Raw genomic sequence first — 17449 nt, 5'->3', positions numbered from 1 at the left:
CCCTTCCCCCCAGCCTCAGGCTTTTGGCCCCACTTAACCACTCTCTGTGTTTAAGCCCCCATTCCTTCCACTCTCCAACCCCCACACCACTGTCCTTATTGATCGACTCACCTCTCTCTGGTTGATGCTGCACTGATTAGGAAATCACAGACACATCACTGAAACCAGTTCAAGGGTCACCTCATTCAGTCTGGGTCTCTTATGATAGAAATGTTTTGTTTATTTTGGAAAACCGACTCTTTTTTTCTTCTGTCTAAGCATTTTGCATTCTTTGCATTGTGTTTCCTTTTTTGTCGACTACCCTGTCAGTCGGCCAGATGTAAGATAAGCTCTAATCTCAGTTTGCAACACTAATGAAACACTGTAGAGAACCTGAAAAGTAACGTTCCTCCTCCTGACCTGTCTGGGACCATTTTAAGTATTAGCATTTCTTTATAAATGTATTATTATTATTATTATTATTATTATAAGCACTTGACCTTACTCTCAAATTCCTGGGATAATATATATGTTCTTATTTGGTACAATACTGAATTGAATAGAAATCAAGATATGTATGAAATGAGTTGTGTTTTCTGTATATTATGTCAAAATCTACTGCAAACTTTAAGCTCTTAAAATGTTTCTGTCCAATCTCAACCAGAAGTTTTTCACATGCCTCTTGTTTTATTGACAACAGCGTCTAGACTACTGGTGATGAGTTATCTTCTTATATATAGATTCACATTTTTTTCAAGATAATACCCACATGGGCAAATGTACATATAAAAAAAGCTTTATTGGTCATTGTCCATACTGGATGCAAACAAAAATGTAAAAGCAGTTTCAGTGGAAGTTATGGAGGAAAACAAATCTTCTTGGTCAGTATGGAAGAGGAAACTTTAGTGACCTCCTTGTCCTTATGAAGACACTGTTTTTTTTCTGTCCTGTCTGTATGTCTCACTCGCAGGTCTGGTCCAGCGATGTGTAATCATCCAGAAAGATGAAAATGGCTTTGGGCTCACTGTCAGCGGTGACAACCCGGTGTTTGTGCAGCTTGTCAAAGAAGGTAAGGAGAAGCCTCAAACTTAAAAGGAAGCTACAATGACTGATTTTCTTTCTACTTTGGTGTAAAGCCATTGTAATAGAGATGTGGGCTCCCGTTTCATGCACTGACATCAAACTGCCATAGCAGTCTGTTTTCACAGATGTGAGGGATAACTGTGACTCAATGACTACCACCACCTCCTACTTAGAGTACTGAAGTCATGTACTGTTTATTTCCTCCTTAGCAGTTTCCTAATAGCTGCAGTTATCGTTTTGTCTTTTAAAGAGGGGACTTTGACAGGATACTTGCTGCCTCTAAATGTGGGCTGTTATCAGGCCACAGAAAACATGACAGTGTGTGTACAGTAGTGGAAAGAGACAAAAAAGGAAGGAACTGATGGAAAACTTTAGTTGCACTGTCATCAGTGCTTGGCAGGGTTTACTTACTCCTCTACGGCTCTCCATTTGTGTCTATGTTAATGACTCAGCACTAAGAGCAATCTACTTAGTTTCATTTTAATAATTTATAAAAGTTGTTTTATTTCATTTCATTGTAAATGGATCGAAACGAAGTTCCTGGTTAGTGTGAAAACAAACACCTAATCATAAGTAGAAATATCAGTTGGTCACAAGTTACCAGTAACTATAGTTCTGTACTTTTAGACTGATAAGACAAGATTAGGGCCTTATTTCAGTAACACTAGTTAAAAATGTCCACATTAATGCAAAACTGAAAACCCCAAATGATCACAAGTAGTGTTTTCTTAAAACTGTTTTTAGTTTCTTCTTTAGCTCCTTGCTGCTGACTCTAGAGTCAGACCTGAATCTTATAATAACCTGTCTCATGCCTAAATCCCTTTGTTTGGGTTGGAGCTGTGAAACAGGTCCTTCTTGTAATATAACCACTGTTATGGTCTTTCAAAATAGCACTTCAGTAGCCACTCTGCAACATCTGGTCTGTCAGGGATACATGGTGTACTCGTGGGGAAATGTCCACAATTGCACCACAAAGCTTTATTTTCGCTCGGTTTTCCCTTCGATACATTTCCCTCTTCTATTTATTTAGTTTCTTCCTGCCCTCCTCTGTTGTTTTAATGCTCTTTTTCCTCTGTGTCTGCCAGATGGGGCTGCAATGCGGGCAGGTGTTCAGACAGGGGACAGGATCATCAAGGTATTGTGTTCATCTACCGCTTAAAACGGTTGGCTTCACTGTTTTCTAGTCCAAGGCCAATGCAGAGGCTGTGTGCTGCCACCTTCTGGTCAATTACAATATCTACTCTTTCTGTTGTGTGTGAAGCTGGAGTGAGACATCAATGTGGAAATCTGGGCCTAGAATGGAAGGTCGTTCCTGTATCAGTCTTAATTCTCATCATTGTATCATTACTGTCTTCCAGGTCAATGGGACACTTGTAACACATTCTAACCACATTGAAGTGGTGAAGCTAATCAAATGTAAGTTCTTCTTGGCTGTCTTTCTATTTAAGCAAATTCTCCATTTTAATACATAAATCTTAAATTAAAACACATGTCTTACTTTTCCTTCTTCAGCGGGCTCCTATGTGGCCCTCACAGTGTTGGGGCGCCCTCCAGGGCTCGCCCAGATCCCTTTGTCTGAAGCAGAGTCTGAAATGTTGGGCGTTAGCATTTCCTCTCCAAACTCCCCAGCATCAGAACGCCCTTACAGTCCTCAGGACCGCCTCTCTTCTACACAACCACCATGGGTACTAAATGACATATGTTGTTGCACTCTTTCTATATCTCACTTCCACATACCCCTTCCTTCTTCGTCATTCTTCTCATCATCTTGTAGATTGTCTATGTCTTATCTCTGTTTTCCTCATCCTTCTAAATATGGTCCAATTTTTGGAGTGGCTTCTCTGTATCTCATCTTTTCTTCCACATTTTCAGAATTTTCTGTACTCTGGATTATGTAGATCTAAAATCTGCCTGAATGATTGTCATATAGTCTAATTCACAGTTCCTCCATTTGCCTCATTTTTTTCTTTTTTCTCCTGCAGGATGAGAATAGCAGTGTCTGCAACCAAAGGGTTGATATCTTGCAAAGGATGCTCTCGAAAGAGCAGCAGGAGCTGCAGGTTAGCATAGCAATCACTGTCACTCATTGTCTGCTCTTTGTTGTAATACTGTTTTCCTCTGTAGTTGTCAGAAATTGCAGGGTCATTTTGCACCCTTTATTCCACAGGCGTGTATATCTAACCTTGTTAAGGTGTCTTCAGTTATTATCTGTATTTGAAAGTGAAAGAATCATCTCATATCATGTCTGTAAATAGGAGATTATGTTCGAGTAGAAGGATCGTAGGATGTGTACAGTTGGGAAACCAGTGAAGCAGTCATTTTCAAATAAGGTTCTTTAACATCCCTATCCTCCATGCCAAAGTAAACATATGTATGAATCCTTGTTTTGATTTCCCTTCTCTTGCTGTCTAGGCCATGAAGGAGGAGTACAGCAAGAACCCCTCCCCCAAACTACTGAAAGACATCCAGGAAGCTAAAAAACACATTCCTCAGCTGCAGGGTCAGCTCTTCAAGGCCACTGGGGCAACACAGGTAAAGCAAATAACTCCCTTACAATTAAATAACTTGTACATTGAACCAAGTGGGGGCATCTAGGGACACTGTTCTACCAGCAACTTGCAAGTAGTCTTTGTATGATTTTGTGTCAAGCATTTAGGGCCCGTTTCAGACAAACCTAAATCCTAATCTTATCAAAGGATTAGGCTTTCTCTGTGGGAAGCCACTCTTTTGTGTCTGTGTGACAGCTTATTTTATATACATTGCTCACTGAGCCTTTTGTTTTGTGCATCAACACAAAAGTGCTCTTTGAATTTTAAAATTTAGTTATATTTTATGAATTTACACTCTTAAAATACTGATAAATTCATGCGTGCATCAGTTTGCTTCTTGCTTTTTCATTCTTTTCATTTCCTTTCACACTTTGTATATCTTGTTTTTTTTTGTAATAAGATTCACACAATTAATCATAAATGTCTTGTTTACAAAAATCCCGTAGGAGGCTGTTCCAGGTGGTGATGCAGATGAAGGTTGCATGTTTGAGTCAGAGCACACTCTCACCTCAAAGGGAGACAACAGCACAGACATGTCCTGGAGAATCACGTCTGTAAGTTTTCACCTTAACAACGCTATTCAATTTTCTGTCTGAGCTTCACATTAAACCTTAACTCAGAGCCTCGGTAAATTATTGGATTATTTATTAAATTAGCCCTGCTTAGATATGCGTTCTTTAAGTCTTTACAACACAATCGTTTGCCACTATTACTGTATTCTGCATCAAAATTACTGCTGACCATCTACAGTAATAAATTATTTGAGTTGTTCAGTTTTGTCAGTTATTTCTTTAGCTAAATTTAGACTGAATGATAATGTGGGGCTTTGTTCCATCCCACCTCCAGTTATCTCACAGATTTGGGCCTGGATCTCCAGACATTTTGTGTACAAGAGAGACATCCTGCCCCAGCCCAAAGAGCACACCCAGGAACAGCTTCAACTCCTGCCACTCCCCAGACACAGAGGACACCACTGACCTGGTAACTGTACTTTTTTGGCTTTGTTCAATTCTCCTTAAAATATGTACTTAATTAGCAGATTTTATAATTGTCCAAACTTTATAGGAAAGAATGATTCACAACATATGAATGTCTTGTCCCCAGGACTCTCTGTCCCCCACCTCGTCTTCTCGCCTCGTCTCACAAATCATTGGAGCTGAGGACGACTATTTTGATTCAGACCAGGAACAGGTATTTTACTGCAGGGCAAGGTTAACCTCATGTATTTTAAATTATCTCTAAATACAGCTGACAGATGCTGAATATACTTCAAAAGACCTGACTCCGTTTAGTATTGTTGTTGCTGCAATTAAAGTAAGATTTTTATTGTCAGATTGCAAACTGTTGTACTGACTTTGTTTCAGACAAACGGCCAGTGTAACAGCTTTAACAGCATCGAGCAGCTCAAGTCTCGCCCCGCCCACCTCACTGCCTTCCTTCACCATGTCATCTCTCAGTTCGACCCTGCTCCTGTGGTAAGACCTGCTCCCTTCACACCTTGTTTAAACTCTTGCACATATTTATTTTATGCAGCCTGGCAGACTACAGGTCACTGTTTTTTTGTAGTGTTTTATGTTGTAATCCTGTGTCCTCAGCTGTGCTACCTCTATGCTGACCTCTACAAGCAGACCAACTCCAAAGAGACCAGACGGGTGTTCATGGACCTCCACACCTTCTTCATAGACCGTGGAGCTGTAAGTAGTTTTTGTTTGTTGGAGTGAAATATGGAAAAAACTACAGGCCTCTACATCTGGTGTTATTGTCTTTATATCCTGAACAAAAAACTGAAACACCAATTAAACAAAATTCATACAAGGAAGAAATAAACAAACAGACCAAAACATCAGCAGTCATATCCAATCCCAGTGTAAGAAATCCAAAATAAGAATATCTGTTTGAAAAGAAAAAGAAAAAATATGCTTTGTTTTTTATATTTGGCCTTAACATTGACATTTTATATAATTTGAAACTTTTAGTATAAAGCAGTTTCATTTTTGTTACAGAATTTGAAAGTTGCTGTCCCTGAATCGATCTCTTCTGATCTTGGTAAGTATTTCATGGTGTATGTGTGTGCTTGCCTCTGCTCAGTCTTTTTTTTAATTTGTTACGCTCACCTTTTGTGCTTCTGTTGCTCAATTAAACCATTTGTCGTCATTATACAGTCCCTGTAAGTGATCACTCACTCAGCCATGCACATTCCTGACTAATCAAGTGATCTGGTGGTTTGGAACGTATTGCTTAGTCTTATATCACCTATTTAGGATGCACATGCCACAATCGGTTGGTACTTGGTGTACAGTGTATCTGAGTGTGTGTGTGTGTGTGTGTGTGTGTGTGTGTGTGTGTGTGTGTGTGTGTGTGTGTGCAGACCGGCGACGGACAGAACTGATCCCAGAGGAAATAAACAGGCAACACGTTCAAACTCTGCAGGACTCTCTGCTTCCTGACATCCAGAAGAACCTTGAGGATTTCAGGTAAACATGTCAACCCTAAATTTGTACTTTCTGCACTGTGTATGTTCCAATTAATTATTGAATTTGAGAATTTTGTTAGGCCCCACATCAAACAAAAAAAGTAGTATTCTCGCTTTGTTTTGCCAATTTTTGCTGAGAAATTGTCGACATTATTATTTTGGAACATGTAGGCAGAAGCGCAGTATGGGTCTAACCGTGGCTGAAGCTGAATTGGCCAGACTGGACCAAGAGCGAGTCAGAGACCGGGTCACTCTGGAGCGAGAGCGCTCATATGCTGAAAACATCATCACCAAGATAGAGGATATCCTGTAAGTAGCACATGCACACAGTCACGTAACACAAATACCGCACATCAAGACAAATGCTGCTTGGTTGAAATGAAATGTAATGGTTGCACAGATACTCTCTAACCCAATCACATTTCTATCTGTTACCAGCCACTGAAATACTTTTTATTTTTTGTATCGTCTCTAGCTTAACTACTCAGACCACAGAGGAAGAGAAATGGTGAGTAAACTTGTCATATGGCGCATTTGGTTGACTGACATGAAGAGTATCTCTCAAAGTGCATCCAGTATAATTTTAGGGCCCATATTACACTTTGTGTCTTCATTTTACCATTGCTCCAAAAAGCTCTTCTGAGTTACACAGGCCAAAGTGAGTCTTTGTTTCCCACAAAAAACACTGCTTCTGAACACAACATATACTGCACCATGTGACATGCCCACCGAGGGACTTGTTTGGCTCAAATTGATATGGCAGAAGCAGAACTATTGCCACTGTTACCATGGCTACAGCAGTGTTAATATATGATCACTATTCTCACACACACTAAGCAGTTGACCAATCACAAGAGCGGGCCAGCTGACCAATCAGAAACAGTGACAATTGGCACTGTAGCAATATATGTTTTTAGATAAATAATATTCTGTCTCATGATCATCTAAAATAATAAACATGTCACAACGTATTATTTTACACTGATTGTCTCTTTTAAATTATTATATGTGCTAAATTCAGTCAGTCAGTGTTTTCAGTCTTTGCTGTTATGACAAAGAGCACAAAACAACATATTGGTGTCATCCAAGTCCCTTGTCTACATCCCCACAGTTTACAAATGAAGTATTCGGGCAGCGTTGCAAAGAAAACATGTAATTTATGCAGTATGTTTATACTGAATAATTCAAACGTGTGACTGATTCAGACAGTGGAGTTTGAAATACCATATGGTCGCAGCACAGTCCAGATGGTTTGTGTAGAGATTGTATGAGAATGACATATGGTACAATCCACAATATGGACACTTGTTCACTTCGAATGATAGCGTTGTTTTGTTGGTCATAATTGAGAAACTTTGTTGTCATTTAGCACTACAATGCAGTATGTCATCTATACATACATGAAGCACCTTGGTGTGAGGGTCAAGGAACCTCGCAGTCTGGAGTCCAAACGGGTCCGGATCAACTTTCTTCCCAAGATCAAGGTATTTCAATATTGATTGCTGCACTATGGGTCTCTCCACCTTTGTCACCTGCCTGACACATTGTGTTCTCTTGTATTTTTAATAAAATACAGAAAAGCATAAAGACAGAAAAGGAAGGAGAAGAAAAGGTGAAGAAACCCAGATTTCCCAGTATCCTCGGTCCTCAGCGACGGCCCAGCCGCATTGAAGCATCATCTGGTGGGTTGAGACTTTTTGATACACCCAAATTATGACTCTACTTCTGAAGCATTTGAAAATATGTTTACACATCTCTTTATATTTGTAGTGGGTAAAGCCTTGGATGGTCGCCCACGACCTCAGAAACAATTGTCTCAGCCTTCACTGGGGGCAAACGAGCACACAGAAACTGGTCGTTTAAGAGGCAGCCAATCAAGTGAGGGCTCTGAGCTCACACACTCCATGTCTGTCAACACCTCATCCCCAAACAGCACCACCTACAGCTCAGACACGAGCCGAGACGCTGACATGGGTGAGCTATTGATCAACTCAAATGAACATGAGTGGAAGAGAGACACAGAAAGTGATGGTTTCTAACTTGTTCCTCATCTCTCAGGTGGAACTCCGACCTCAGGCCCCCACAGGCTGAGTGACGGCCTTCAGACTGACCCTCTGGACGGGCTGCCCTACCCTTCTTCACACTTTGACCTTTACAGCCTGGACCAACTGCAAGAGGACGACAGAGAAAGTGACAGGTGCATTTACAGTCACATGAGCAGCAACACATTTGCTTCCTTAAAGAGAGAATATTTATTTCTAACAGTGAGTCTTCTGTTTACATTTTCTGTAGAGCTCACGAGGGAACACCAAAGGCCATAAGACGGTAAGGATGCCACTTAAATCCATCTAAAAGGAGATGGGTGGTATTTACTGGATACATTTTTGTTAGCCAGTTGAAATGCTAACCTTTCTCTTGCTGTAGGCTTGAGGGACTGGGTGCAGCCGATGTCCCGAGTGAAGACGACCAGGGAACAGACTCTGAGCACGACCCCCCAAACTGGCAGCAGCTGGTTGGGCGAGAAGTGCTAGCGGGGCTCCGGCCTCATGAAATCAAGAGGCAGGAAGTTATCAATGGTGAGAGCATAACATTGTACAATTTATTTAAGGCTGCATTACTATTTCTCAAAGATTATATGAAGTTGATACTCCGCTTGATTTAAAAAACTGTTGTGATATGTCACGCATTGAGTAGAGGGGAGAAGAGAGAGATATGCATCAGTGCATTTGCTGGGATCAGACCCAAGTCTCTGTCAAAACGTAAATCACATTGAGCTGTGCAGATGATCTGCCATCTTGAATTTACATCTTGCGTTTTGTCTGCAGAGCTGTTTTACACGGAGCGTGCACATGTGCGGATGCTGAGAGTTTTGGACCACGTTTTCTACCAGAAGCTTTCAAAAGAGAGCATCCTGCCTCCTGCTGACATCAAGAACATCTTCACCAACCTGGAGGAGATTCTGCAGCTGCATGGTAGACACACACACACACACACACACACACACACACACAAAACCTGAACAAAAAGTATTACCCATGTTTGAAAATGTATGAAGCAGTAAAACACTCAAAAGCAATACTGTTTTCAACTGCACTGAACTCTGGACATGATACTGCAATTTTCAAGAGGGACTGTATATAAGAATGCAAATGTCCAAGTCTTTTGCTCCAGACGTTTTTCAGAACCTTTCCTGCCAGCACCCTTGTAAGATGTCGGATTAAGCCCATCTGAGAATACAGCAGGAAAATGTTGAGGACATTTCTAAAATGTGATCGATGCAAAACTGAAAAAGAAAACAAAATGTATAGTGTGTCCAACATGCAGTTGTAGATGTCAACTTGGAAAGACAACAAGATTTGAGAACTCTTGGTTATAAGGGCAGATGCCGGTGTTGATGATCTTTAACAAAAAATATGTGATTTCCACAGTGGAATGTTCTGCCTCCTGCATGATCCACCCTGACACCAACCCTCACCTGAATGTTCCGAACATTTTCCTATTGTCATTTCTTATCGTGTCTGAACGGAACAAGCTCCTGCTGCGTTTTTTATATGTGAAAGACAAAGTCACGTTCATGTCTGAAAACAGCTTCTGGTAGCGAGGGTTAGATTAATGTTTAAAGTGACAACAATAATAAAAGACAGAATGTAAATTAAGCACACACACAGCATCCTTACATGTTGTCACACACACTGACTGTTCTTTGGTGTCTCTTCTTGGAATTTCAGTTTCAATACTGGAGCAAATGGCAGCCGTGCGGAAGAGAAATGAGTCCTCAGTAATTGATCAGATAGGAGACGACTTGCTCTCCTGGGTGAGTACAGTTCTCAGGCTGAAATTGTATTTCCCCCTTTCAAACATCTTCCTATATTGAATGAATTTCAAGATGACTGATGTGGCAGGAAAAAAATGTATTGCGCACAAAGAAATTGATCTGTTGCCCAAAATTGCTTCATAGCAAGTAAAGAAAATGACATTGGCAATTGATTGCTTCCCTCAGCCTCACATCTGTTAACATGTCATATGTACAAGAAAACAATCATTTCAAGTTTTTATGTGATAGAGAATGGGTTATTGGCAATGTTGTCATAATCAACCTCTTATATCCTACCTCGAGACCCTGATAGACAAAAGCTTAAATATGGCACAGTAGAATTGCTCTGCCCTCGTCAGTAACAAGAAGAATTATCACAGCAGAAACAAGTAAATTAAATGGAAGCCCATTTCTCAGTAAATGTTACGTCAGACGATGCCCTAAATGTGTCTGACATCTCAGTATCGGGTGAGATACATAAGATATGAGGTAGCCACATATCAGTTGGCATCCATGTCTGAAATGTCTCTATTGGGGATAAGTAGGGTAAACGGTTCCCTGGGGGTCTCAACTTCTCGTCTACGTTTAAACTTAAGCTGCCCCTGCTACGAGGACTTAAGCCTGGCCCCCTCCTGGGAGGTGCCGCTCATTATAATGGTTAAGTACTAGGCATTTCCATGGCAACTACACACCCCCTGACACAGGGCAATCAAGTGTCTGATTTCTCTTCTCTGTCCGTCTCGACTCTGTCCCGTCTTGGGTCTGGTGTTTACAGTTCAGTGGCGGAGAGGAGAAGATCAAGCAGGCGGTGGGGACATTCTGCAGTAACCAGCCTTTCGCTCTGGAGATCATTAAGACCAAGCAGAAGAAAGACTCAAGGTTCACCTCGTTCATCCAGGTACTGACGTTATCCTTGTATATTACACAAAATTATTATTATAAATAAATAATTGTTTAAAGAAAAATGGTTCTCGGCAGCTCTAGACTGAATGAAATACTCAAATTGTGTCGCACAGAAGATTTAAAAAGTTTAAAACTGTCCTTTTCAAAGAATTCAACTGTGAATGTTGCTCATTCACTCTCTATACCTTTTAGATTACACAGGTAGCTGACCGTGTAAGTGTAACTTGTAATCGTCATTGCTTTTGCAGGAGGCAGAGAGCAACAGACTGTGTCGCAGACTGCAGCTTAAAGACATCATTCCTGTAGAGATGCAGCGACTCACCAAATACCCTCTGCTACTAGAAAACATCTCCAAATACACAGGTGCTGTGCTGTTGCCCTGCGGACCACCATGCATATATCAGTCTGTATATTCACTGCATGTGTTGTCGTAAATGATTTCAAAACGGGATGATTGGATAAAGTAAAAATTCTAGCTGATAAATATTAGTCATGCTGAATAATGGTTGAACATCGTAGACATGAGAATTGTGATTAACGCACAATAATAGCCACCAGAATTAAATCGATAAACCACGATCTGTGTTTTGGCTGATATTAGCTTACTGCAGATATTTATGTCAGTTGAAAGTCTCAAACTAGATTCAAGTTAATGTAGAAATTGTGCCTCCATCATATATTTTGTCCACTAGGGAGCGCTAACATGTTTTTAGGGATCCTTATTACCCCCACCGAGGAAGTCGTGTTTTCATCCCTGTCTGTTTTGGGTCAGATCTGGATAAAGGAATTGATCTTTAAATCTGTATTATTTTCTTTAACATTGGGTGTTTTTTAGAAAGATTTCTGAATGAATAATGCATGAATGTTGATGAAAAGAAAATCAGACACATTTAGGAGGCAGTGTGTGGAACTGAATAGATCCAAAGAGAAATCTGGATCGTGTGACTTTAAATGTGGTTTGGTAAGGGGAACATGGCAGAGGAATGGGCTCTTCTGAGTGTAACTCTAGCTGTACATGTTGAAGATATATTGTTGAATATATCGTTGAATCAATGAGATCCTTGGAGTTAATGAACTCAGGTTGTAAGTAACCATGGAAATGCTTAATACAGGAACAATAGCTCGTTTGGATTTTATAAACTGATTGTAATATGAAACAAAAATGGAAATCAACTCCTGAGAAAAGTGGATAGAAATGAACCAAATGAAGTCTTAATAAAAGGTCTTGAGTGGTTACATGACAACCGTTAGAGAATTACGCAGACTTATGAACAGATTATCATTTTAATGGCCCTGGAGCATTAGTGCACATTTCAGGAATGTATTGCCCATTATTTGGTCCATCATTTTAGTCCGGGGGTTCGAGTCTCACACAGAGAGAACGCACAAATGATAAATTATAACTGGCTATTATAGGATCATAATGCCCCCCTGCTTTATCGTCATTTTTGAGAATAATTGTTTGTTAATGGAAGGAGAAAATATGAAATTACCAGACACCCCTGCTGGGTAAGTTAGTAGGCCTTCTCATTTGATAAAATATCTTTCAGACAACACAGTGGAGAAGGACAAAATAAAGCAGGCGGCAGACTGCTGTAGGAAGATCCTAAATCACGTCAACCAGGCTGTGAAGGAATCTGAGGACAAGCAGGTATGTGCTTTAAGAAAATGTCTTTCCATTTCAGGACTTTTCTCTACGTCCCCTTCAGTCTCATCCTAAGTCCTCATCTTCTTTCCTGCTCGGCTCAAAGTTTATTTTATCACCGCCGCCTCACTCCCCAGGCAGTGGCTTCCTTTTAAAAAAGCACTCACTTATCCCTTTTTCTCCTGTCTCTTTCTCTCCATCCCTCCTCCAGAGGCTGGAGGACTATCAGAGAAGACTGGACCTGTCCTCTCTAAAGCAGACAGATAACCCTGTGATCCTGGAGCTAAAGGTGAGATGTCTACATGACCCTTTTATCTACAGTAAAGGTGTACTCACTCGTTTTAAACCCACACATGCAGTTTTAAATCTCTGCCAGATAAAAAAAATAGACCAGTATGAATCAGTGAGATGATGTTTCACTTATTTTCTTCAGAACCTGGATCTTACCAAGAGAACACTGGTGCACGAGGGACCTCTGTCGTGGAAAGTGAACAAGGACAAGACTATTGGTTTGTAATCAGTGCTTTATTAGACTTTGATTATTGTTGAATACAGTATGTGAATATGGGAAATAACCGTGTTGTCTGACTCTTTTATAGAGCTGTACACGCTCCTCCTGGAGGACATCCTGGTTCTGCTACAGAAACAAGATGAGCGTCTGATCCTGAAGTGTCACAGCAAAAACCTGGCAGGCACCGCAGATACCAAACATATCTTCAGCCCCATCATCAAACTCAACACTGTGCTGGTGCGCTCTGTGGCCACAGGTCCGTTAACACAACAATCTCTCACAAGACACAAAAGTATCCTCCCTTTGCTTTCTTAAATGTTTCTGCAGTTGTTTTCAGAAAAATCTCTGGAAAATTTGAGTCTGAACAGTTTCCAGAGTTTGCCTTACACAAATAAAGAATACAGCAGGAGATTGTGTGAGACAGACGCGTTCACAACAGGAAAATGTCCAGAACATTCAGGCGAATGCGTGGCACCTGAGTAGAGCATGCAGACGGCAGGACATGTCAAATTAATTCAACTGCAGAAAGCTTGTCTAGCTCATCACAAAAAGCTCTCAAATCTAGTCCTCCCAAGTTGACATCATCTCATTTTGCATCTACCATGTAGAAACGTCATCAACACACCCACTCGCCACTTTGGTGCCGTATTTTCACATGGGCTCATTATCCGGACTTTTTACTAGCAGGCTGGCAGAAAATGTTCTGGAGAATGTCTGGAGCAACTGATTTGTACATTTGCATTCTCACTTACAAATATTCCAGAGTTCAGTGCAGGTCTGAAAACAGTTTGTGCATAAATAGTAGAGTAAAGCTGATAAATCTCACCTCAAACCGTCTCTCCACTCTCTCCCCATCCAGACAACAAGTCCTTTTTTGTCCTGTCCATGTCAGACAATGGAGCCCAGATCTATGAGCTGATGGCGCCCACAGTCGCAGATCAGATAACGTGAGACACAACATCTTTTAATCGATTCATTCAATTATTATCGTGATCTAACATTTGTTTTGTTTCCTTAACGAAAGGTGGCAGCGACTAATCATTCAGAGAGCCGAGGCCATGAAAGTCAAACCTCACAGCATCATACCGTTACCTCAGAGCGAGTACGTTGCTTCATCATCTTTCATAATTTGATTGGATGTGATGGTTCTCAGGGTTTGAGCTTGTTACTGACAAAAGATATTGCTTGTGTGCCAGTGGGGAGAGAGAAGACATGGAGATCATTACCGCAGGTGTTTCCAGGCTGAGTCGAGACGCAGACCGCACATCCACTGGCAGCACCCAGTCAACAGGTGCCATATTTACACACATTTCTTCACTTATTCATTCCTTGTTACTTCATTATTCTACGCTTCTCAACTGTGTAGACAATCCTCATCTAATTATAACTAATCTGATAACTGTGATCGTTCCTCGTTAGACAAAGAGAGCAGTCCGGCTCCTAGAAGCGCATTGCCGAGCTCTCTACCTGGTAATAATCCATTCGAGAGTGTGAAGGCTGAGGAGGAGGAGGAGGAAGGTTTTGTGGACCCGGAGCTTCCTTACCAAGCGGCTGAGGATGGCAGAGAAGGAGACTCGTTTAACGTTTATCCCTCCAGAGCAGACGAAGCTCTGAAAACACGTAAGCGTTCAAAACAGACAACTCAAAACCCTCCAATAGTTTATATGTGATTTTTGTTTTTTTAAATCATTAACTCGTCCCCTCCTCTGTCCGTCAGTGGCAGCATTAAAGCAGGTTTTGGTGACCCAGCTGATGTCCCAGGAGGCTGCAGAGCAAAGCAAACGCTCCACAGGGGCTCGTCTCCTCAGGACCACTTCTCTGCGGACACCCATCGACAGCCGCGCACGAGTGATGGTCCACAACGGCTCTGAGAAGAACAGCTCTCAGACGGAGGACCCAGCTCAGGACCTGGGTTCTGGGGACACAGGCTTCTTCGACTCTCCTGACGATTATGGTGAGCCTGGGCCGTCTACACTGCACCGTAGCTATGAACTTGTTTCTCCATGCTCCATGTCCTCCTCCTGATCCCAACCCTGATGACATTAGTATAAAAGGGCTTCTTTTGATTCTCTCAGCAGGATACTTAGTCCTGGAGGGTTACGGTGGCCCGGGGGAGAGCAACACAGATGATGACATCTTGGCATCAACCACAGGGAAGCAGCTGAGCACCTCACAAGGCTGCGCCACGGACTCCGGCATCAACTTGAGGTTTTCTTCAACGTCACAGGCCGGCAGCCTCTCCTCTTTCAGCAGACAAGTCCTGTCTCACCTCAGAAACCTTCAGTCCAACCTAAACTATCTGAAGGTATCTGACAATTACTCCTCATCACATGTAGCGAGTCCATGATATAAACACATAGTGATCATTTTTACTGCGCGTCCTTACAGTGGATTGTATTTTTTCCTGCAGGACGTTGAGGCCAAGTACAATAATCTAATACGCCAAAGGCCTGAAAGGTCCGCAGCAGACATGGATGGAAACAAAGGTATCTCATCGTCAGCATGAATCACTAGATCTTAACACTTCCTATATCTGTCCATCATCTGATCCTTGGCTTCAATGTTTCTTTCCCTCAGATAAGAGATAGTGGAAGTCCACTCCACAGCTTCTGGCTCTGGTCCCAAAGAGGAAGTCCTGACTCGTCGTCTGTTCTTACTTCTCGTGTCCTGGACTTTCTGGACCTCCTATAAGCTTGTCCTCTCACTGCTGAGTCCCCCTATTTTTCTTTCCATCGCCGTCGCCCACGGTCGCCACTGAGAATGAGAGACTGAGTTTGAGCAGAAACGTGGTGTCTTTAGCGACGCCGTACCCCCCCTCCCCCCTCCATCAGCACAAGGCAATCAGGGAAGTGGGATTGCCCCAGAACCTCATCCCTCGACCATCTAACACCCGTTTCCCCCTGAACTCCCTGCAAGAAAGAGAACTTATACCAAAATGTACAAAGATGTGTGTTTAGAATATATATATATGAAACACAAAACAAGAAAAGGAAAATTTTAAGATAATGTATTAAGATTTTTTTTATCCCAAGATGTATTTATTTTCTTTCTTTTCATTTTTTAAAAAAAGTGTTTCCACATTGCTTGCATGCTTTTGGCCATGGTGTTACCTTTTTGGCTGCTCCTCCCTGCTTCAGTCACACAGGCTTTGTGCGAGTGATGAGTGCACGCGAGCATCAGCCGAGCGTAGTCCTGATGAAGTGGCAGGAGTATATTCAGACTGATAGAGGCCGGAGTTGCACTGGTGATGGATAGATCCCATTGTGTTGAAACTCTTGAACTGTGTTAAAAGACTAGAATTTTAGATAAATTCTATTTGTGGTGTTAACTAGAATGAAGAGTCTCGCGGCTCTGATCTGGTCCTGTTGCATTTCTGTGCCTCCTCCTCCTCCTCCTCGCCGTGAGGGCTATTTTTTCCTCCTGTCTACTCCTCTACTCCTCTGCGTGTGACTCTTCTCCTTCTTTTTCCTTTTGAACACTTACAGGTGTCATCCTTCTTTTTTTTTTTTCCTTGCAGCCCGGTGGCGTTCATGCTTCTTTATCCCCTGCTGCACTCTATATGTCATGCTTTCTCATCTTCCCTTTGGGGATCTTGCCCCCGTTCTCCCCTCCCCTCTCTTCTGCAAGGAGCGGTCATGCTCTCTCTGTATTAGCTTCTGACAGAAATGCTGCTTCTCTCTGCTACTGTTGGCTGTTCTGATCTGACTGCCTGATATTCTAACAATGTCATGAAGTTCAACATATACTGTACAATGATCAAGTTGGAAGGTTATGCATAACTTTAATAAATAAATGGTGCCATGACACATTGAAAAAGGAAAACCTAGCCTGTTTGACATTTTCAAGAAACGATTTAATATGAAACTGAGTCCGTTTTTAATGATAGTTTCAGAGATGGAGAGATGATGTTTGTTTATGCCTCTGTCCCTGCAATAGCCAGTGGATGGGTTGTCTGGGTTGTCCATTGTATGGACTGTATCACGCCTGATTTCAGAATTCAGTTACAATTACACAATCAGCCCAATGTTAACACGTCGTTGCAGATCAATATACTGGAGACCAGTAATTCAAATATTGATTCAGTTTGAGTGAAACATGCTGAAATTGAAAACAGAGTAAAGAGAAGGCTGTATTCTATTTTGAATTGGATGTTTACTGTGTAAGTGAAGGAACTACAGTATCTCTTCAGTACAGTGCAGGAGCACTTTGACAGGACGTTATGTATGACTGCCTCTTGCACTGCAGGACTCAGTGTTGTTCATGGCTACAGGGCGTCTGAGACACGATCTCTTGTTTGTGAGAACCAAAAGTGAATGGCACGTGTTTTTTTCGCCTGAAGACTTTTCAAAATTGAGACCAGGGTTGAAAATTTGCGAGACATTTTTAGACCATTTTAATTTGATCCTCGTCATCAGGCGAAAGAATTTACTTTTGACCTTAACAGAGAGAGACGGCTCCTGTGGACGTTTGAGCGGAGCTAAATGTCAGAGTG

At 41.7% G+C, this 17449-nt stretch overlaps 1 protein-coding gene across 6 annotated transcripts in view; it reads left to right on the top strand.

Annotated features, from left to right (window-relative positions):
- arhgef12a (Rho guanine nucleotide exchange factor (GEF) 12a) overlaps nt 1-16779 on the top strand; it is a 38276-nt gene extending 21497 nt beyond the window's left edge. For 5 of the 6 annotated variants that reach the window (XM_020088380.2, XM_020088379.2, XM_020088378.2 and 2 more), the window contains 37 exons: nt 950-1048; nt 2148-2197; nt 2421-2478; nt 2575-2747; nt 3045-3122; nt 3475-3594; nt 4058-4165; nt 4458-4592; nt 4716-4802; nt 4976-5086; nt 5207-5305; nt 5615-5657; nt 5980-6085; nt 6256-6393; nt 6560-6592; nt 7454-7568; nt 7661-7766; nt 7855-8058; nt 8143-8281; nt 8377-8409; nt 8509-8660; nt 8910-9056; nt 9813-9898; nt 10674-10796; nt 11050-11164; nt 12352-12452; nt 12658-12735; nt 12880-12955; nt 13046-13213; nt 13817-13904; nt 13982-14059; nt 14154-14248; nt 14377-14577; nt 14675-14911; nt 15033-15262; nt 15368-15443; nt 15535-16779. In XM_020088380.2, coding sequence (XP_019943939.2) covers nt 950-1048; nt 2148-2197; nt 2421-2478; nt 2575-2747; nt 3045-3122; nt 3475-3594; nt 4058-4165; nt 4458-4592; nt 4716-4802; nt 4976-5086; nt 5207-5305; nt 5615-5657; nt 5980-6085; nt 6256-6393; nt 6560-6592; nt 7454-7568; nt 7661-7766; nt 7855-8058; nt 8143-8281; nt 8377-8409; nt 8509-8660; nt 8910-9056; nt 9813-9898; nt 10674-10796; nt 11050-11164; nt 12352-12452; nt 12658-12735; nt 12880-12955; nt 13046-13213; nt 13817-13904; nt 13982-14059; nt 14154-14248; nt 14377-14577; nt 14675-14911; nt 15033-15262; nt 15368-15443; nt 15535-15545 — 4097 coding nt within the window. In that variant the 3' untranslated portion in view covers nt 15546-16779. The remainder of the gene's footprint in view (nt 1-949; nt 1049-2147; nt 2198-2420; nt 2479-2574; nt 2748-3044; nt 3123-3474; nt 3595-4057; nt 4166-4457; nt 4593-4715; nt 4803-4975; nt 5087-5206; nt 5306-5614; nt 5658-5979; nt 6086-6255; nt 6394-6559; nt 6593-7453; nt 7569-7660; nt 7767-7854; nt 8059-8142; nt 8282-8376; nt 8410-8508; nt 8661-8909; nt 9057-9812; nt 9899-10673; nt 10797-11049; nt 11165-12351; nt 12453-12657; nt 12736-12879; nt 12956-13045; nt 13214-13816; nt 13905-13981; nt 14060-14153; nt 14249-14376; nt 14578-14674; nt 14912-15032; nt 15263-15367; nt 15444-15534) is intronic. The other variant, XM_020088376.2, reaches the window with a different exon arrangement.
- The last annotated feature ends 670 nt before the right edge of the window (nt 16780-17449 follow it).

The sequence above is a fragment of the Paralichthys olivaceus genome, chromosome 11 (genome assembly GCF_024713975.1).
Source record: "Paralichthys olivaceus isolate ysfri-2021 chromosome 11, ASM2471397v2, whole genome shotgun sequence".
In the NCBI taxonomy this organism is placed as follows: domain Eukaryota; kingdom Metazoa; phylum Chordata; class Actinopteri; order Pleuronectiformes; family Paralichthyidae; genus Paralichthys; species Paralichthys olivaceus.
Note: the sequence above shows the minus strand (reverse complement) of the source record. Positions and strands in the feature narration are given on the sequence as shown.